The 18,144-nt window shown below is 32.2% G+C and overlaps 2 protein-coding genes across 2 annotated transcripts; both read left to right on the top strand.

Annotated features, from left to right (window-relative positions):
* The first annotated feature begins 10,729 nt into the window (after nt 1–10,729).
* LOC109336849 (probable xyloglucan endotransglucosylase/hydrolase protein 26) lies at nt 10,730–12,839 on the top strand. Its single transcript, XM_019573663.1, has 4 exons — nt 10,730–10,926; nt 11,564–11,664; nt 11,792–11,985; nt 12,395–12,839. The coding sequence occupies exons 1-4, from the start codon at nt 10,761–10,763 to the stop codon at nt 12,801–12,803; spliced, it is 870 nt and encodes a 289-aa protein (XP_019429208.1). The 5' UTR covers nt 10,730–10,760; the 3' UTR covers nt 12,804–12,839.
* Nucleotides 12,840–16,083: 3,244 nt separating this feature from the next.
* Nucleotides 16,084–17,861, top strand: LOC109336848 (the record flags this gene model as incomplete). The annotated part of the gene is made up of 2 exons (XM_019573662.1): nt 16,084–16,093; nt 17,484–17,861. Coding segments are annotated over exons 1-2 (388 nt in total), but the record flags the coding sequence as incomplete, so codon positions are not given.
* Between the last annotated feature and the right edge of the window lie 283 nt (nt 17,862–18,144).

Genomic DNA, 18,144 nt, shown 5'->3' with positions numbered 1-18,144 from the left:
AAGGCTTTCTGTGTGTTTAATAAGTATTCCATGCAAGTAGAAGAGTCTATTCATGTTCATTTTGACGAATCTTCTCTAAAAGAGAAGAGAAAGGTCTTTCCTGATGATGTTTCAAGTGTGCTAGAAGAAGCTTATTCAAGAGACATAAACCAAATTCAAGAAGAAGAAGCAGAACAAATAGTTCAAGATGAGCACGAGGACATGCCGATTGCATGGAAGACCAAAAAGTATCATCCACTAGACAAGGTGATAGGTGACATATCTACGAGGGTGGTAACCCATAGTTCTTTATGTAATTTCTCTAATTTCGTTGCATTTGGGTCTCAAATTGAGCCAAAGACCATCGATGAAGCCATCGAGGATGTACACTGGGGTATAGCTATGCAAGAGGAGCTAAACTAGTCTGAGCATCATAATGTGTGGGACTTGGTCCCTAAACCAAAAGAACATCCAGTGATTGGCACGAGATGGGTCTTTCGTAACAAGCTTAATGAATCTAGCTTGATCATTAGAAATAAGGCTCGCTTAGTGGCCAAAGGCTACAACCACGAGGACGGCATCAATTATGATGAGACCTACGCTCCTGTAGCCAGACTTGAGGCCATTAGGATGCTCTTATCCTTCGCATCTATCATGAATTTTAAGCTCTTCCAAATGGATGTTAAGAGCGCATTTTTAAATGGCTATATTCATGAGGAGGTGTACGTAGACCAACCACTAGGGTTTGAAAACTTCAAATACCAGAACCATGTATATAGACTCAAGAAGGCCCTTTATGGCCTTAAACAGGCTCCCAGAGTCTGGTACGATAGATTGAGTTCGTTCCTATTAGAGAAAGGGTTCGAAAGAGGTATAGTCGACACCACTCTCTCTATCCGTAGATTAGATAATCATGTTTTACTTGTTCGAATATATGTTGATGATATAATCTTCGGATCTACTAATGACATCCTTTGTAAGGAATTTTCTGAGTTGATGCCAGGTGAGTTCGAGATGTCGATGATGGATGAGCTGACCGTCTTTCTTGGGCTTCAGATTAAACAAATACAAAGTGGCATTGTCATTCATCAATCGAAATATTGCAAGGAATTAGTAAAGAAATTTGATATGGAGCAATGTAAAGATGCACCTACTCCTATGGCGTCCTCATGTTATTTAGATAAAGATGAAAAGGGAAAAGCTATCGAGGTAACCAAATATCGTGGGATTATTGGCTCTTTATTATATTTGACTACAAGCCGCCCCGAAATTATGTTCAGTGTTTGTATGTTTGCTAGATTTCAAGCTTTGCCTAAAGATTCACATTATAGTGTTGTTAAACGCATCATGAAATATTTAAAAGGAACAATAAATATGGATGTAAGTTGGATCGAAAGAGCATTAGTGGGACTTGTCATTTATTAGGCAGTTCCTTAGTGGCATGGCACAACAAAAAGCAAGCATGCGTTGCTTTGTCCACCGCAGAAGCAGGATATATCGCTGTAGGCGTGTGTTGCGCTCAAATCCTTTGGATGAAGCAGCAACTTAAGGACTTTGGGCTTAAACTAGAAAAGATCTTCATTAAGTGCGATAATACGAGTGCCATCAACCTTTCCAAGAATCCAGTTTTGCATTCGAGAAACAAGCATATAGAGATTAGGCATCATTTTTTACGTGATCATGTGCAAAAATGCGATTGTGTGCTAGAATTTGTAGAAACCTCTAAGCAATTAGCGGATATTTTCACCAAGCCCCTCTCACGAGATACCTTCTATGTTTTTCGAAGAGAACTAGGAACCTTTGATGAAAAATATCTTGATTGAGTTTATGTTATTGCCTTGCATGATTATTTGCCTTGTATGCTTCAAAATGAAAATATCTTGAATGCTAGTTATTCCTTATATAATCCATGATTCTGTAAATAAGCTCTATCCATATATGTGACTGCTCAATATGGCCTTCTATGAGTTAGAATCTTTGCATGCTTTTAAACATCCAAAACACTCTTGATTATGTATCTCATGCTATTTAATCGATTAAGGCATTATTTTAATCGATTACCTGGGTGCATTTTTTAAAAACCTGTTATTTTTTTAACTTGGTTAATCGATTAAGTCTGGTAGTTAATCGATTAGCGGCACCAGTTAAATAGAAACAGAAATGTTTCTGGGCATTTTTCAAAACCTCTCTCATCCCCTTTTTCTCTCAAATCTCATAGGATCAAGTTCAATATCATTCCTAAACTTTAACCTAGCCTAAAACCAAATACTCCAACCCCATTACACTCCATAAACCTTCTTCTCCATCATTGATTTCCAAGAAATCCGTTTACCCCCAATTCCAAACCATAAGATAGGTTTTTCGTGAATCCTTCCTTTAACCTCCAAATCAACTCAGTTTTCAGCTACAAATGGAAATAGATCGTGCAAAAAGGATTAAAACAATTGCTCAACATCCACCACGTGCTCCAAAAGTCGTATCTTCAAATCAACAAGTGAGGCAGGACCGTGGAGACCCATATTACTCTTTGATTTTGCAAAAGACTCGGTTGCTCAAGTTTCAGGGAAGAAAGCCTACGTACATAAGGTATGTCAACTTAACTTGGTTACCTGAACAAAACTTTGATTTTCCGCATAGAATGCAAGCACAAGGGGATGTCCCCTTTTTGGAATTGAAAGGTAACATTTACCCTGCTCTAGTTTGGGAATACTATGCTAATTTTAGATACAAGGATGGGAAGTACTGGTCTATGATATCTGGAAAACTATTTCAGCTGAGTGATGGCATATTCATGAATGTGGGTGGATTATCGAGTAATGGTGCTAGTTTAGGAGATTGTGATTGGGTTAACAACTCTTTTGATGTTGTTGAAGTGTATAAGTCGTGTTTGAGGAGACCGCAACTATATGTTCAAGGTGAATTGACAAAAGTTGGGTCATTATCCGTAGAGAATAGGCTCCTGCACTATTTGATTGCATACATACTGATTCAAAGGAACACAAATCATGTACAACCTACCGTGAATGATTTGAGGTTTATGTACGCCGTCAAGGAAAATGTGATGATTAATTGGCCTGAAGAGATCCTGAAGGTCATGTATAGCGTCTCTTCATCGCAATCGAAGTTGCTTCCCTACAGTATTTTCATCTCACGCATTATTGACTATCTGAACATTGATGTTTCCGATACGATTGTTGTGGAATGTTCTGATAAAGATCACTTGATTGGCGAAAGTTTTATTCACAAGATGGGCATCTACAAGTATGGAAACACTTGGCAATACCAGGAGGCTTTCAACATTATGCACCTCGACCCGTCTGGTGAGGATGATCAAGATGAAACACATGAGCCGAACGCTATAACTCAAGGGGGGTATTCTGAAAATGCAACACGAGAACCAACCTTTGGACAAGCTATCTTGGATGCTATGGAACAGCGACTTAACAACAAGTTGGATCTACATTTTCAGTCTTTGAAGAACACATACCATACGGATTTAGAGAACTTTGAGGAGTGTCAGACTGCCTACATAGATAATCATTATCAATCTTTGAGGAACTTCGTTCAGACAACTACTGATTCACAAAGCAAGAGGTTGTGTGCCAAGTTCAACAAGTTGAGCACCCTCATCAAGGGTGGTGGTGGCACGATCATTCCTAACGATAAAAATCCTCTATCTTATCCTTATCCTTCCTAGTTTATGGAATATGTTGATCCTTGCTTTCTTCTTGAGAAATTCATTTTCTATTTTGCTTTTGCATATGGATTGTAATAGCTAAACTACTTATTTTCTACGAAACTTGTGTTGGTATTATGCTTAAATTGTACCTTGCTGTTTACAATTGGAAGTAATGCGTTAATATTTTCAAATTGTCTATTTCATGATTAATGGTTAATTATGTCGTAAATAGTATGGATTTATGTTTAATGGATCTTGATCATGTTTGGTGTATGTACCCCTATTGATTGATTAAGCCTGTTGTTTACTGTTCAATTATATCACTGCTTAATCATTCCATGCCTAATTTGAATCAACATAGCCTTTCATGCCATTAAATTAGTCTTGTTGCTGTTTACTGTCAATTTAATCGGTTATGCACTGGTTTAATCGATTAAATCATATAAATTTGAGCATTTGTGCAATTTTCTTACAGCTGATTGATTAATTAAACGCCCAAATTTAATTGATTAATTACAGTTTGTCTTAACCATAATAACTCTTCTGACTTTTGACTATAATTGAATATTTGTATATTTTTTATAATGTCAAAAGGGGGAGAAAGGTTGCTTGTTGTGTTTGATGTATTTGTAGGTTATAATAGCTTCCGTAGTAATCATTGCTTACCTAAGGGGGAGTGCAAGCGCTTCAATTTTGAATTCACAACCGCTATGCAAATGTACAACGTCGTTAAGCTATTTCATCAAATTCAAAATTTAATGTGGTATTTGATGTGGTGTTTGTCATCATCAAAAAGAGGGAGATTGAAAGTGCAAAGTGTCAAGGATTGCACTAGCAATTTTTTGCCTATGTTTTGATGTAGACAAGGAGTTATTAAAAGCTTGAAGATGTCTCAACAATCAACATGCCTAGAACTCATTGGTCATATCTAGACTAGGTTATATCAATAGAGTTATATTTCTAAGTATTATGGGTTGTGTGCCTTAGTTAGTGAGTTTCGGTTAGGTAAACCTAGATGCAAGTCTCAAAAGCCAATAATATTGTCATATCATATTCATGAGGCATATCATCTAGTTTATTATATGTTTATGCATTAATCATACATGTTATATGTGCATATTAGGTATAACTTAACTGCTAAAACATGTGTATGAGTCAAGTATAACATATAAGTAGTTTACCATTTAATCATGTATTGATATATGATGGTTAATCGATTAACGTGGTGTCTTAATTGATTAACGTGTCTGTTTTCTGTTTTAACTGCGTAACTGAATAACGGTATGTAGAGCCAAATCTGTTTTGTATAAGTTCTGGCAAATTATAGAAACGTAAAACATTGCATATTATTGTTTAGAAACTATTAAAGAGCATATTTTCGTGATTTACTGTATTATAGGCAGAAGAGAGATGCATGTGTGAGAAAGAGAGATTAACATGCTTAGTTGATATTGTTCATGACATGTTGTTTTCATGTGCTTAATCTCATTCATTCTTTCTTGCATGTTCGTGAATTCTTATTAGAGATTTTAGAGAAAGATTTTGCGTTATATGTTTTTTATTAACTCACATACATTCACACTTTCATTGATCATCGAAAAATATACTGAGAAAAAAGAAAAACAAAGATTCATGGTGCTTAAGTTTTCAAACTATCTTGTTGATTCTTTGAAGTTTTTCTTGTATACTTTTTTCAAGAGTGAAAAGAGAGAGAGAAAAGAGAGAAAGTATTTTCAATGTGCTTTGCATGAAATACCTTGCATGATTTCTAAATCTAGTTCTTAGAGCTGTTTGTGAGATGATTCTGTCAAGGGTAATAGAAAGCTGATTTCAGTGTCGTTATCCGCATAATCTTGTGTGCAAAGTAACTCAGCAAAAGTCAGTAAATTGAGGATAATTCTCTTGGTGTGTGGTATCATCACAAGTTGAGAATCAATAGTCTTCACAAGGCAGAGAGTCTAGATTCGAGCAAAATTTTCGGTTAGGGCCAAATTGTGCTAACAGTGTGGTATCCATGTAGGCGTAGATAGAGGTCAAACCGAGATTGGTGGCTCAACGGTTTCAAGAAGGAAGTTTTTGTCTAGGATTATTGGAAGTGTGTTTGTGATTGGATTACATTTCTGATAATGAATAAAAATCTCCCAGATCGATTAGGAGGCCTGGATGTAGTTTGCAAGTGGACCCGCAAACGAACCAAGATAAAAATCCTCGAGCACATTTTCTCTTTCCCTATCTCTTTACATTTCTGTGTTTACTGCTTTTTGTGTTCAATTTGAATTATATGATCAATTGCTAATTGTTGTAATCTGTTGATAATCACGAATCAATATTAAGATAGTAAAGATCGAGATTCATCATTCTTTTTCGAATCAAGAAAACTATTTTCCAAAGAGTAAACAATCAGTATAATCGATTAACATACTGACCATAATCGATTAACAAATATGTCCTTAATCAAATATCCCTGTTGATAATCGATTAACTGTAGCAGCTTTGTATTTTGCGCAAATATCGGAATCTAGGTGTAATCTTACCTCGCTGATATCCAACAAACAAAGCTACCATGGAAACAAGATAGCAGCGATAACAGTTAATCGATTGATTTTATAGTTAAACAATTAATTAGGTAAGTGTTAATAGATTAACACAATAGTTAATCGATTAACTGGTTAGAAAATCAAGTGAAACATTGGTTAAACAATTATTATAATTGACATGTTTTACACATTTAACACGTGTTGAAATTATTTTACAACATGTGTTTATTAGTTTGTTAGTTAGTTAGTTAGGTAAGTTTGTTAAGTTCTTAGTTCTTACCTACTCATGTACTATAAATAAGGCTTTTTCATACCTTGATCAATAATGAGAAATATCCATAATATTCATCTTTAAGCTTCCGCAATATGGTATCAGAGCCTTCATCCTGAAAGCTTTGGTCACCGCTACGTATTCTATACTATTATTATTATCTTTCTCTTCCAAGATTCAATCCGGTAAACCAAAGCAGAATTTCGCTGCACAAGGGAGGAAGAAGAGGAGAAGAAAGCCAAGCAGAACTCATAGCAGAGGAAAGGAATGCAATTTCCATTTTTATGAAGAGTGAGCGTGATAGGCTTAGAGAAGAGAAGGAAAACGTGCTTAACCAATACACCCAAGACATGGAGTAGCTTGCCAGCGAACAAAAAGAAACGTTCATGAAAAAGATGGCCCAAGAACATTCTAAGTGGTTTGGCAAGATGCAACAAGAGATTTTATACCAAGGAGATCAGTGAAGAATCCAACTATACCTCAAGAGTCCAAGTTTCACATACCCTAGAATAAGAAGATCAAGTCTAGCTCATCATCATGGAATGATATGATGAGTCCTTACTCTTCCTGTAATCTTGACAATTAATATTCCAAATATTATTTGTTGATATGAAGTGAATAAAGCTTTCCAGGGTATTAGTGTCGTGCAAGATTGTGATCATGCTTTGAAGATTATTATAACCCATTTTCAAGATCATGTTCGTAAATGGATGATAAAAAATGTTGTCAAGAAAATGTATGAAATTCTTGCCATGAAATTGAATACTATGATCAGGAGCAATTAGGAAGCTTCAACAACATAAAACCATGGAAAAACCATGGGAATATGGTGAAGATTTCTGACCAGGAAAATAATCAAGTGATTGAGAAAATTCAATCACATTAGGATCGAGATTCCAATCCATCACATTCTTATCAAATCAAATTATCAAGATGGATTCATTAACATTTACCCTCCGGCTTGAGGGGGCAATTGAAAAACAAAATTACCAGGAAATAAGACAACAACAATAACAGTTAATTTATTAACTGTATAGTTAATCAATTAATTGTGTAAGTGTTAATCGATTAACACTGTAGTTAATCGATTAACTGGTTAGAAAATCAAGTGAAGTATTGATTAAAAAATTCTTATAATTGGCACGTTTCACACATTTAACACATGTTGAAATTGTTTTACAACATGTGTTTATTAGTTTGTTAGTTAGTTAGTTAGTTAGTTAGTTAGGTAAGTTTGTTAAGTTCTTAGTTCTTACCTAGTCATGTACTATAAATAAGGCTTTTTCATGTCTTGATCAATAATGAGAAATCTCCATAATATTCATCTTTAAGCTTCCGCAATATGGTATCAGAGCCTTGATCAATTATTACTATCTTTCTCTTTCAAGATTCAATCCGGTGAACCAAGGCAAAATTTTGCTGCACAAGGGCGGAGGAAGAGGAGAAGAAAGCCAAGTAGAAATCATAGCAGAGGAAAGGAATGCAATTTCAATTTTTATGAAGAATGAACTAGATAGGCTTAGACAAGAGAAGGAAAATGTGCTTAACCAATACACTCAAGACATGGAGTAGGTTGCCAGCGAATGAAAAAAAAAGGTTCATGAACAAGATGGCCCATGAACATTCTGAGTGGTTTGGCAAGATGCAGCAGAAGCTTTTATACAAAGGAGGTGAGTGAAGAATCCAACTATACCTCAAGAGTCGAAGATTCACATACCCAAGAATAAGAAGATCAAGTCTAGCTTATCATCATGGAATGATATGATGAGTCCTTACTCTTCTTGCCATCTTAACAATTAACATTCCAAATATTATTTGTTGATATGAAGTGAATAAAGCTTTCCAAGGTATTAGTGCCATGCAAGATTGTGTCATGCTTTGAAGATTATTATAACCCATTTTCAAGACCTGTTCGTAAATGGATGATTGAAAATGCTATCAAGAAAATGTATAAATACACGCCAAGAAAGTGAATACTATGGACAGGAGCAACTACGAAGCTTCAACAATATAAAACCATGGGAATATGGTCAAGATTTCTTACCAGGAAAATAATCAAGTGATTGAGAAAATCCAATCACATCAGGATCGAGATTCCGATCCATCACGTTGTTATCAAATTATCAAGCTGGAGTCATTAACATTTACCCTCCAGCTTTAGGGGGGCCATTAGAAAACAAAGCTACCATGGAAACAAGACAACAACAATAAATTAACTGTATAGTTAATCGATTAATTAGGTAGGTGTTAATTGATTAACACTGTAGTTGTAATTGACACGTTTTACACATGTAACACATGTTGAAATTGTTTTACAACATGTGTTTATTAGTTAGTTAGGTAAGTTTATTAAGGTCTTACTTCTTACCTATTCATATACTGTAAATAAGGTTTTTTCATACCTTGATCAATAATGATAAATATTCATAATATTCATCTTTAAGCTTCCGCAATAATAAGACTTAGTTAATCATTTAATCTAATTGTAACAATGTTATCACTAATAATAAGGCGTAAGTTAACCATTTGTATATCTTATAATCCTAGTTTATCTCTTTCTATTTATATTCTACTTATATTTACATACATCATTTGCTATCAATAAAAGTGAGTGAAAAGTTTATGCATTTATTTATAATTTTTCTGTGTGAATATTCTATCTATGTCAAAAACAAAACAAGAAACTAAGAGAAAAAATGTATGGACTAACAGTATATTCGTCTTATATATTGTTACTGTATCATTTATTATTAGGTGTATAAAAGTTTGGTTCAGTTCAGTTTTTGGTACATTTTAGTGACCGATCCGAACATAAATACATGACTCGGTTCAGTTCAATTAACTGCAAATTTAACTATAGAAACCAAATTGAATTGAACCGCTCTTAAATGTTTCGATACATGTCCACAGTTTTTTCTATTATTTTTTATAAAAAACCTTGCATCAACTAGAGTTTAAAATGTATTTTTTATAAGAGATATTATTTGCCCATAAAATAAAAAACGCTATTATTATTATTATTATTATTATTATTATTATTATTATTATTATTATTATTATTATTATTATTATTATTATTATTATTATTATTATTATTATTATTATTATTATTATTATTATTATTATTATTATTATTATTATTATTATTATTATTATTATTATTATTATAAAAAATTATGAATTATATGTAGATGAGTAAAAAATTGAAACTCATAATTGTTTTTTAGTAACATATATAACAATTATGTAATTTATGGAGAGAAAAAACGAATTATCACATATATAATAATACAATCCACAATTAGCAACATATATATCTATTAGTAGCATATATAACAATACAATTCACGATTAGTAACATAAATATCAATTAGTAAATATATAATATTTGCTTATATAATCTTACAATTCACAATTAGTAATACATATAACAATAGATGTATAATAGTATATGATATATGTTAGTTTCAAACTCAACACAAAACTTGGAAGAAATGTTCCAACTCATCAAGACTGAGAAATAATTTAGTAATTAATAACATATATAATAATAGAAACATAATAACAATTTACTAACATATATAACACTACAATTCACACAAAATTGATAATTTAAACCATAAAAATGGTTCAAGAATTTAAACAACAATAAAATATTATTCACTAATATCTATTTCTTTAATATGCGATTCACTAGTTTAATTATTATACTGTATCAGTATTGGAACTGATTCACTAGTTTACCGGTTCAACCGGCCGTATGAAACAGTTTTAATAACACTGCCAAAATATGTTAAATTCTTACAATTTCCTCTAATAAATCTTCCTACAACTAAATATAATAAAAATATCAAATTTATTTTTTAAAATTCCAATACATTGAATTTAATTTTTCCATTTCATAATTTATTAATTACCAAGAGAAATTATAGAAGAAAATTAAAGATGTATTTAGCAAAGCTCTCTCATAAAAAGAAAATAACAAGAGAGAATATAACAAAACGTGCTAGATTTCAAAAACTTGTACCTAGGAGGAGCCAACTTATTTATGAAACCAGACATGGGTTCTATAGGCTCCCCGTTTTAAAACAATAAATTCAGATTGACGAATCCTATGAACATGTCAAGATACTTGGAGACCAATTAAATTTATAATAGCAATCACGTAGTGTTCATCTTTAGAATGTCATATTGCAACTATATAAAGAAGACCCCAACCAATGATATTAAATCATTCAAGTTTACAGCTATATAGAACGTTAAATATAAACAAAAGTTATTCATAGGAGTTAACATGGCCAAATTTGAAAAAATGTTGGTAGCTTTGTTCATTTGTGCAATCGTACCCAACATCTTGCTAGTGTCTGCCAACTTTTCCAAGAGCATGTATCTCACATGGGGTGTTCAACATGCATCAATTCTGGGTGAAGACCTCAATCTTGTGTTGGATCAAAGCTCAGGTGAAACATTTATCCTTAACATGAAGTAATTTAAATTTCACTAGACTCGTGTCTTGGGCCAAGAGAGAAATTTTGCATCTAGAAGAAATAATGTAAAGTAGCATGTTAAAGTATTTTTCAATATGTTGCAATTAAATATAGTAGTAGAAAAGAATGATATTTGATATAACCCATAACAGTCAAATGTAAAAACCAGTGCATCAAGTTAATATGTTAATGTAGGTGTTTAGATAACATTTGTAACCAGGCTGAAAGTATGCAATTGGGTTTAGTATGTTCATAAGATTAACACTAACTCCATTTTAAAATATGGTTGTGATCGTAATTGTGGTTACAATTGTATCATAATTGTGAGTGTGATTATGATTATTGTCAGTGTGATTATTGTGATTCAGATTGTGATTGTTGTAGTGTAAATTATTTTATAATTAAAAAACTATTTTTGAATTTGACGTGGCTTGATACGACAAATGTTGTCCAATATGGCTATATCATTGTGATTAGATGTCACATCTTAATTATGACATAATGGGGTTATGACGGTCACCACAACCACAATATTATGGCCTATCATGTGATGTTCTCAGCAATTGGAATCACTTTTAACTGGAATGTGTGGTTTGCCTCGTGATTCCAGGATCTGCAGCTCAAACAAAAAGATCATTCTTATTTGGAAGTATTGAAATGCTAATCAAGCTGGTACCTGGTAATTCTGCAGGAACAGTTACAGCCTACTATGTAAGTTCACTAGACCTAAGAGGTCTTCTTATAAACACTAACATATTTCTTTTCCCACAAAAAAACCAGAAGTTACATTTGTAGTGATAAGTCAAATGTTAATGCCTCTTCTTGAAAATCTACACAGTTATCCTCAACAGGAAGCCAACATGATGAGATAGATTTTGAGTTCTTAGGTAACATCACAGGACAACCATACATTGTCCATACAAACATATTTACACAGGGAAAAGGAAACAAAGAGCAACGATTTTACCTCTGGTTTGACCCAACTGCTGATTTTCACAATTATACTATTCACTGGAATCCCACAGAAATTGTGTAAGTTAATAAATTCTACCATAACAACGTTATTCACTGTCTCAGTTCCATAAAAAGAATTATACAATACCTATCTAATCATATGATCCATTGCTTCAAACTGCGGAACGAATCACGTAATGCAGCTACAATATTGTGGTTGAAGTGATTGCTTCAATCGCATCGTATCGTAGTTGCAGTGTGACTCCAATCACAATGATGTGGCTGCATCAAATACCATTTGGGTTCTATCAGACGGTTTTGAGTTCAAAAATATTTTTTAATTATAAAAAGTTCATAGGCATTAATCGCAATCTGCATTCCAGTGGCCACAATGAGTACAACTACAGTAACTATCTAACTGCAACTGTTATCATAATCACGACTGCAATCACAATTTAAAATAATGATATAATCACTACTATCTCAGGTGGTATATTGATAGTCTGCCAATTCGTGTATTCCGAAACTACGAAAATCAGGGCATTGCATATCCAAACAAGCAAGGAATGAGAGTTCATACCAGCCTATGGAATGCAGATGACTGGGCTACTAGAGGTGGACTTGTTAAGACTGACTGGAGCAATGCACCATTCAGAGTCAGATTTCATCATTTCAGAGCAAGAGCTTGCAAGTGGAATGGACCACTCAGTATTAACCAATGTGCCTCCAATGTTCATGCAAATTGGTGGACTTCTCCCATATACAAGCATCTAAGTTATGCCCAGAAAGGCCAACTAAATTGGGTCAGAAAGAACTACATGATCTATGACTATTGCACAGATACTAAAAGATTCAATGGACAGATGCCTTCTGAATGTTCCAAACCACAATTATAAAGCTGAACCATTTTTCTATTTCTTGCTTTTAGTCCCTTTTGTTTCTGTCACAGTCCTGGTGATTTTTTTCTTGCTTTCAGTGTAATCTGTACACTGAACTGTCTAATTTTTCAAATAATAAAATTTGATGAACCAGCTTGTTCCCGAGTAGAGATCTTTTCCAGTACCCAAGACACTAATACTGAATACAAATCTTGACATATGACATAGAGAAAAAATTGACGGTCCAGATTTCATGGGGCTATTGGTGCGGGGTGCAAACTAATTTCTAATATCTAAATTGCAGTTAAGGTGCAACAAGATACATTAGATAGAGATATAAAACTAAAAACGGAGAAGTGATTACTTACAAGAGAAATATAATTTTCATAATGTTGCTAACTTGCCATTATTATAAATTAAAAAAAATCATAATGTTTTTTAACTACAGGGTTTTGACAGACTTATTCATAAATTATTTCAAGTGTTAAGCAAAATATATACAGAAAGAACATAATTTGAACGAAGTGAAATTGTACTATGTTTCATTTGACAGTAAAACAAACACCTTAGTAACAAAACTTAGTTTTCACATGACTCTAGAATTTTATTTGATATCAGGTAAGTACTCGCCGAGTGTGTTTGTTAACACTTAACACCACCAAGTAGCTTATGATATATTCAAGTTACTTATTTAACCAAAATAAGGTACATGTTGGTGTTTGATGAGCTTATTTCAATAAGCTACCAACATATTAGATCAAGGCCTTTTAGCACAACATGAAAGAACTAATTTTACATCAAGGCTAGCCTGACTAGATTTAGGTCTAACATATTTGTTAATTTGAAAGATGTAAAACTTTTTTTAATGAAATTTAGAAGCATCATTGAAGACAGAAACAATGAGAGTTTGATATTTTTGTTGTTGTTGTTTATATATTGTTATCTCTGTGCTGTTTTTGTTGCTGTGTTTTTGTTTCTTTTGTTATAGTGTGATCATTGCAATTGTGGATAATTACAAGGAAATTGTTGATCGAGGATTAAGATTCCTCTCCAATACTGAATATGAAATTTTTATTTTTGGTTTCTTTTAAAGATAAAAATATTATATAATTATATCTAAAGAATAAAAATGTCATATTATATTATTTTTTTTATAAATATTTCCGTTTCTGGTATGGCTCTCCTAACTAACAATGCATAACACGTGACATAATAACACTACATTGTTTTGATATAACAATGCATAACATGTGACATAATAACACCGCATGGTTTTGATATGTATTGAACAGATTTCTAATATATTATATAGTTTCTTCAACTGATCTCCCTACTTAAACAAATATGTAACGGGTTTGACGATTAGATAAATATAGATAACATGAGTGTTAGACAGGAGCTTAAAGGAATGAGTTTGATAAGTTCTTTTATTGTAGTAATTTAAAATACATTCTTTTTGGCATAATTATAAGGGTGGTGGTGGGCTGGTGGCTAGAGCTATTACATTTGAATGAACAAACTTTCTATGGGCTAACTTGGTTGGCTTAGAGCTCGTTCGGGTATAGGACCTATATGGGTTTGAAGCATCTCTGTTCAGGACTCACGGGAAGGCACCCTGTTTAGAGTTCAGTGATTTAAATTGTAGAGCACATAAGTGTTGTGGCCGCCATATTATAGTTATAATGACTGTTGTCATACTGCAATTGCAGTGTGATACTGAATCACAATAATGTGGTTGCATCAGACTGCAATGCAACCACATATGGACCGCATTAGGTCTATCAAACCTCATTTGGTTGCATTAAATCTAAACATATTTTTTTAATTACAAAATAGTTCATACCTCAACGACCACAATATATATTGCAGTTGTCGCAATAACTACAATCACAATAACTACAACCATAACCATAATTGAGACAACAATTTAAAACATTGGTGTAATAAATTCATATATTCTCCAATACTAAAGACCATGTACTTATCCACGGTCATAGATGACCAAGGTTCCTTATTCTTCTCATTTTTCTATCCTCTTGCGGCACATCTTAGGACACACTACTGTTTTGTTTTCTTAAACAACTCTATTGTTTGAACACGCAAAACTTCGAAATCCATGTAACTTATTTACTCATATATTTATTATAATTTTACATGTGATAAATTATAATATATAACCTTATTCATATAAAGAAATAATCAATGATATAATATTCTCATACTCTATGAGTAAGAAATAATCTCTTCTAAAACGTGTGGTTGTCCATATAACAAGTGTCTCTTATAAAATCGAATGTTTGACCATTTGTCTAATACAATACATAAGAATTTAGTAAGATCTTACCTCAGTAGACTAATGATTCATTAATTCTCAAGAGGTGTGTTTGATAGTACTCTTATGTGTTAGTCAACCAACTTATTTGATCATAAGTCTATAATTTCATTATAAGTCATTATCTAATGACTCAATTGTGTTAAAATATATGTGTTTTATGTTTTGTATAATCGATTAACAATTTGGTTAATCGATTATGTAGTTAGTTACTTCAGTTAGTTAAGCTGAACTTTGTTTGTGATTTTACTATAAAATGTGAGTCTTACACCTTTATAATAACAATTCAATAATGAAAATATTATGTGGTATTCTTCAATACTCTAGTGCCAATTCTATTTTTCTATTAAGCTTGAATCTTTGCTCTTCTTGTTCCTATCTTGAGTTCTTTCTTTTCAAGTATGGAAATCCATGTTTTAACAAACAAATAAATCATTAATTTTTTAGTAATTTATACTTATCAGATTATTTCAGTCAAATTTATGGAACATTTCAATCCATTCAACTAATTTATAAGTCATAAGATTTCGATCACTAACTTTGTAGCCTTTGGTTATCTTTCCAGCTAAAAAAACATGACTCTACATGATAAAGAACTTCCCCTTCTTATATTTAAGATTTTACTAAGAAGTGTATTTTATGTAAGAAATATGCCTCTTGTGACATGAATGAATATATTATTTCATTATTTGAATGACATAACTCTTGGATGAAGAGTCATCAATGAAATGTTAAGACTCTTGGAAAAGAGCCTATATATAGTGCTTGATGGAAGCACTATACTAACAAGAAAAAGGACCATAAACATTGTCCCTATCTCTGCCCATAAAGATTGCTCTATCAGTCATCACTTAAGGAAGAACATAGTAAGAACGGGAAGGAGATAGAAAAGTTACTCTATAAACCAAGAACACCAAACAACAACTAAATGGAGGATCGTATCGCCATATGGAGGATCGTATCGCCATGGGGAAAGGTTAGTAATCTGTAACTATTCTTATGGATGTGAAAACTATGATTTCTTAAGATCCATTTATACACGACTTCAAATAAAGTTTACATGTGGTATCAGAGCACTGTGTTTAAGAATTTATAGTTTTCCATTAATAATGATTTTGATCCTGAATGATACTTTAAAATATGTTCTTGAATGTTTAGAGAACTGATATATGATTTTTCCGCTGCAAAAGAGTAACAAACAAAGTGTAGATAAAAGAACATATTATTGTTCTGTTCATGACATTGTTCAAATCACCATTACTGTGCATATATTTTGCATTTTTCATTGCACTGTTCATAATGAAAGTGACTAAACTTTTATATATTCTGCATCTGGTACTTTGGTTTTGAACACGTGATGTATATATGTATGTGAATGAATATTGAGACAATATATTTAACACAAACAATAAAGATGTGTGTGTTTGTTGTTATTAAATTTAATACATACGTATGAATGTGGGAACAATACCTAATATATATCAAACAGTAAACATTCTACTTTTTTTTTAAGAAACAGTGATATAATGTATATACCAAGCATGAAATAATAACGGAACATATACATATTTACTTATATATATTTATATATAAATAACGTTAACAGTAAAGTAATATATATTATATCATATGTTAACCGAGAAGCAAAACATATATATATATATATATATATATATATATATATTATAAGGTTTAATATAATTGTTTCATGAATATGTATGTAACTGTAATTTATGTGCAATTTTGGGAGTCATATGTATATGTATGTATATTATTATGATTTGTTATATGTTTGGAATTATTGTATGATAGATTTGTTAATCACCAAAGTGGTCAAATCTTTATGTTAATTAATTCCCAATTATATGATTATATTTCATTTGTTTGGAATTATTGTATGATAGGTTTGTTAATCACCAAAGTGGTCAAATCTTTATGTTTATTTAATTCCAAATTTTATGATCATATTTCATTTACTCATTAATTTGATACTAAGAATGATAAATTAATTATTGGTTTATGAGTAAATGAAATTCATTATTATAAGACAGTTAAGAATCGCCCAAAGGTTGATTATTTGTTCTTATAATCAATATTATTTGTTCTTATAATTAATGAGCATGAATGTTGGTATTGTAAATGCATCATTAGTTATATTTATATATCCAAAGATAGTAAATGTTTCTAATTTATGCATGCATTATTGCCAAATTATATGAATTTTCTTTTAGTATCATCATGTCTAGTATGGTATATTGATGGATTACCCAAAGGTAGACATTAATATACACTTATGAAGTATTCTGAATTAATTTTGCATGTAACTCAAAGCTTTAACGTTTTTTGTTTGAGTTCATTGACTGCAGTACCTATTGCTTTGCATTCGCAATTCTCATATGTTCCAACTTTCAATGGACTTAACTTTTCTGAATGGAGTGAACAAATCCAATTTTACCTTGGGCTAATGGAGTTGGATTTATCACTTAGAGAAGATAAGCCAAGTGCTATTACCAATATAAGCACTGAAGAACATAAAGTTCATTACAGAAATTATGAAAGATCAAACAGATTGAGTCTAATGTATATGCGAATGAGTATTGCTGGCAACATTAAGTCAGCTCTTCCTAAAACTGAAAGTGCTAAAGAAATGCTAAAGTTTGTGGAAGAGCGCTCCCAAACTGCTGACAAGTCTCTTGCTGGGACACTAATGAGTACATTGACCACCATGAAATTTGATGGTTCTCGTACTATGCATGAACATGTTATTGAAATGACAAACATTGCAGCAAGACTTAAGACATTGGGAATGGATGTGGATGAAAACTTCCTTGTGCAATTTATACTAAATTCATTACCCTCTGAATATGGTCCTTTCCAAATGAACTATAACACCATGAAAGACAAATGGAATGTGCATGAATTGCATAGTATGTTAGTTCAAGAGGAAACCAGAATGAGGAGTCAAGGAAATCATTCCATCAATTATGTTAATCATCGAGGAGCTAGAAAGAAAGTAAGTAAGAAACA

This window comes from Lupinus angustifolius, unplaced genomic scaffold, assembly GCF_001865875.1.
Source record: "Lupinus angustifolius cultivar Tanjil unplaced genomic scaffold, LupAngTanjil_v1.0 Scaffold_1_23, whole genome shotgun sequence".
NCBI classification, from domain to species: domain Eukaryota; kingdom Viridiplantae; phylum Streptophyta; class Magnoliopsida; order Fabales; family Fabaceae; genus Lupinus; species Lupinus angustifolius.
Note: the sequence above shows the minus strand (reverse complement) of the source record. Positions and strands in the feature narration are given on the sequence as shown.

Bases quoted from the DNA above. Each gene is read 5' to 3' on its own strand.
- LOC109336849 (XM_019573663.1), top strand. From the start codon at position 10,761: ATGGCCAAATTTGAAAAAATGTTGGTAGCTTTGTTCATTTGTGCAATC. The intron at 10,927-11,563 runs GTGAAACATTTA...TCGTGATTCCAG, and splicing joins TGTGTTGGATCAAAGCTCAG to GATCTGCAGCTCAAACAAAA. The intron at 11,986-12,394 runs GTAAGTTAATAA...CTACTATCTCAG, and splicing joins TGGAATCCCACAGAAATTGT to GTGGTATATTGATAGTCTGC.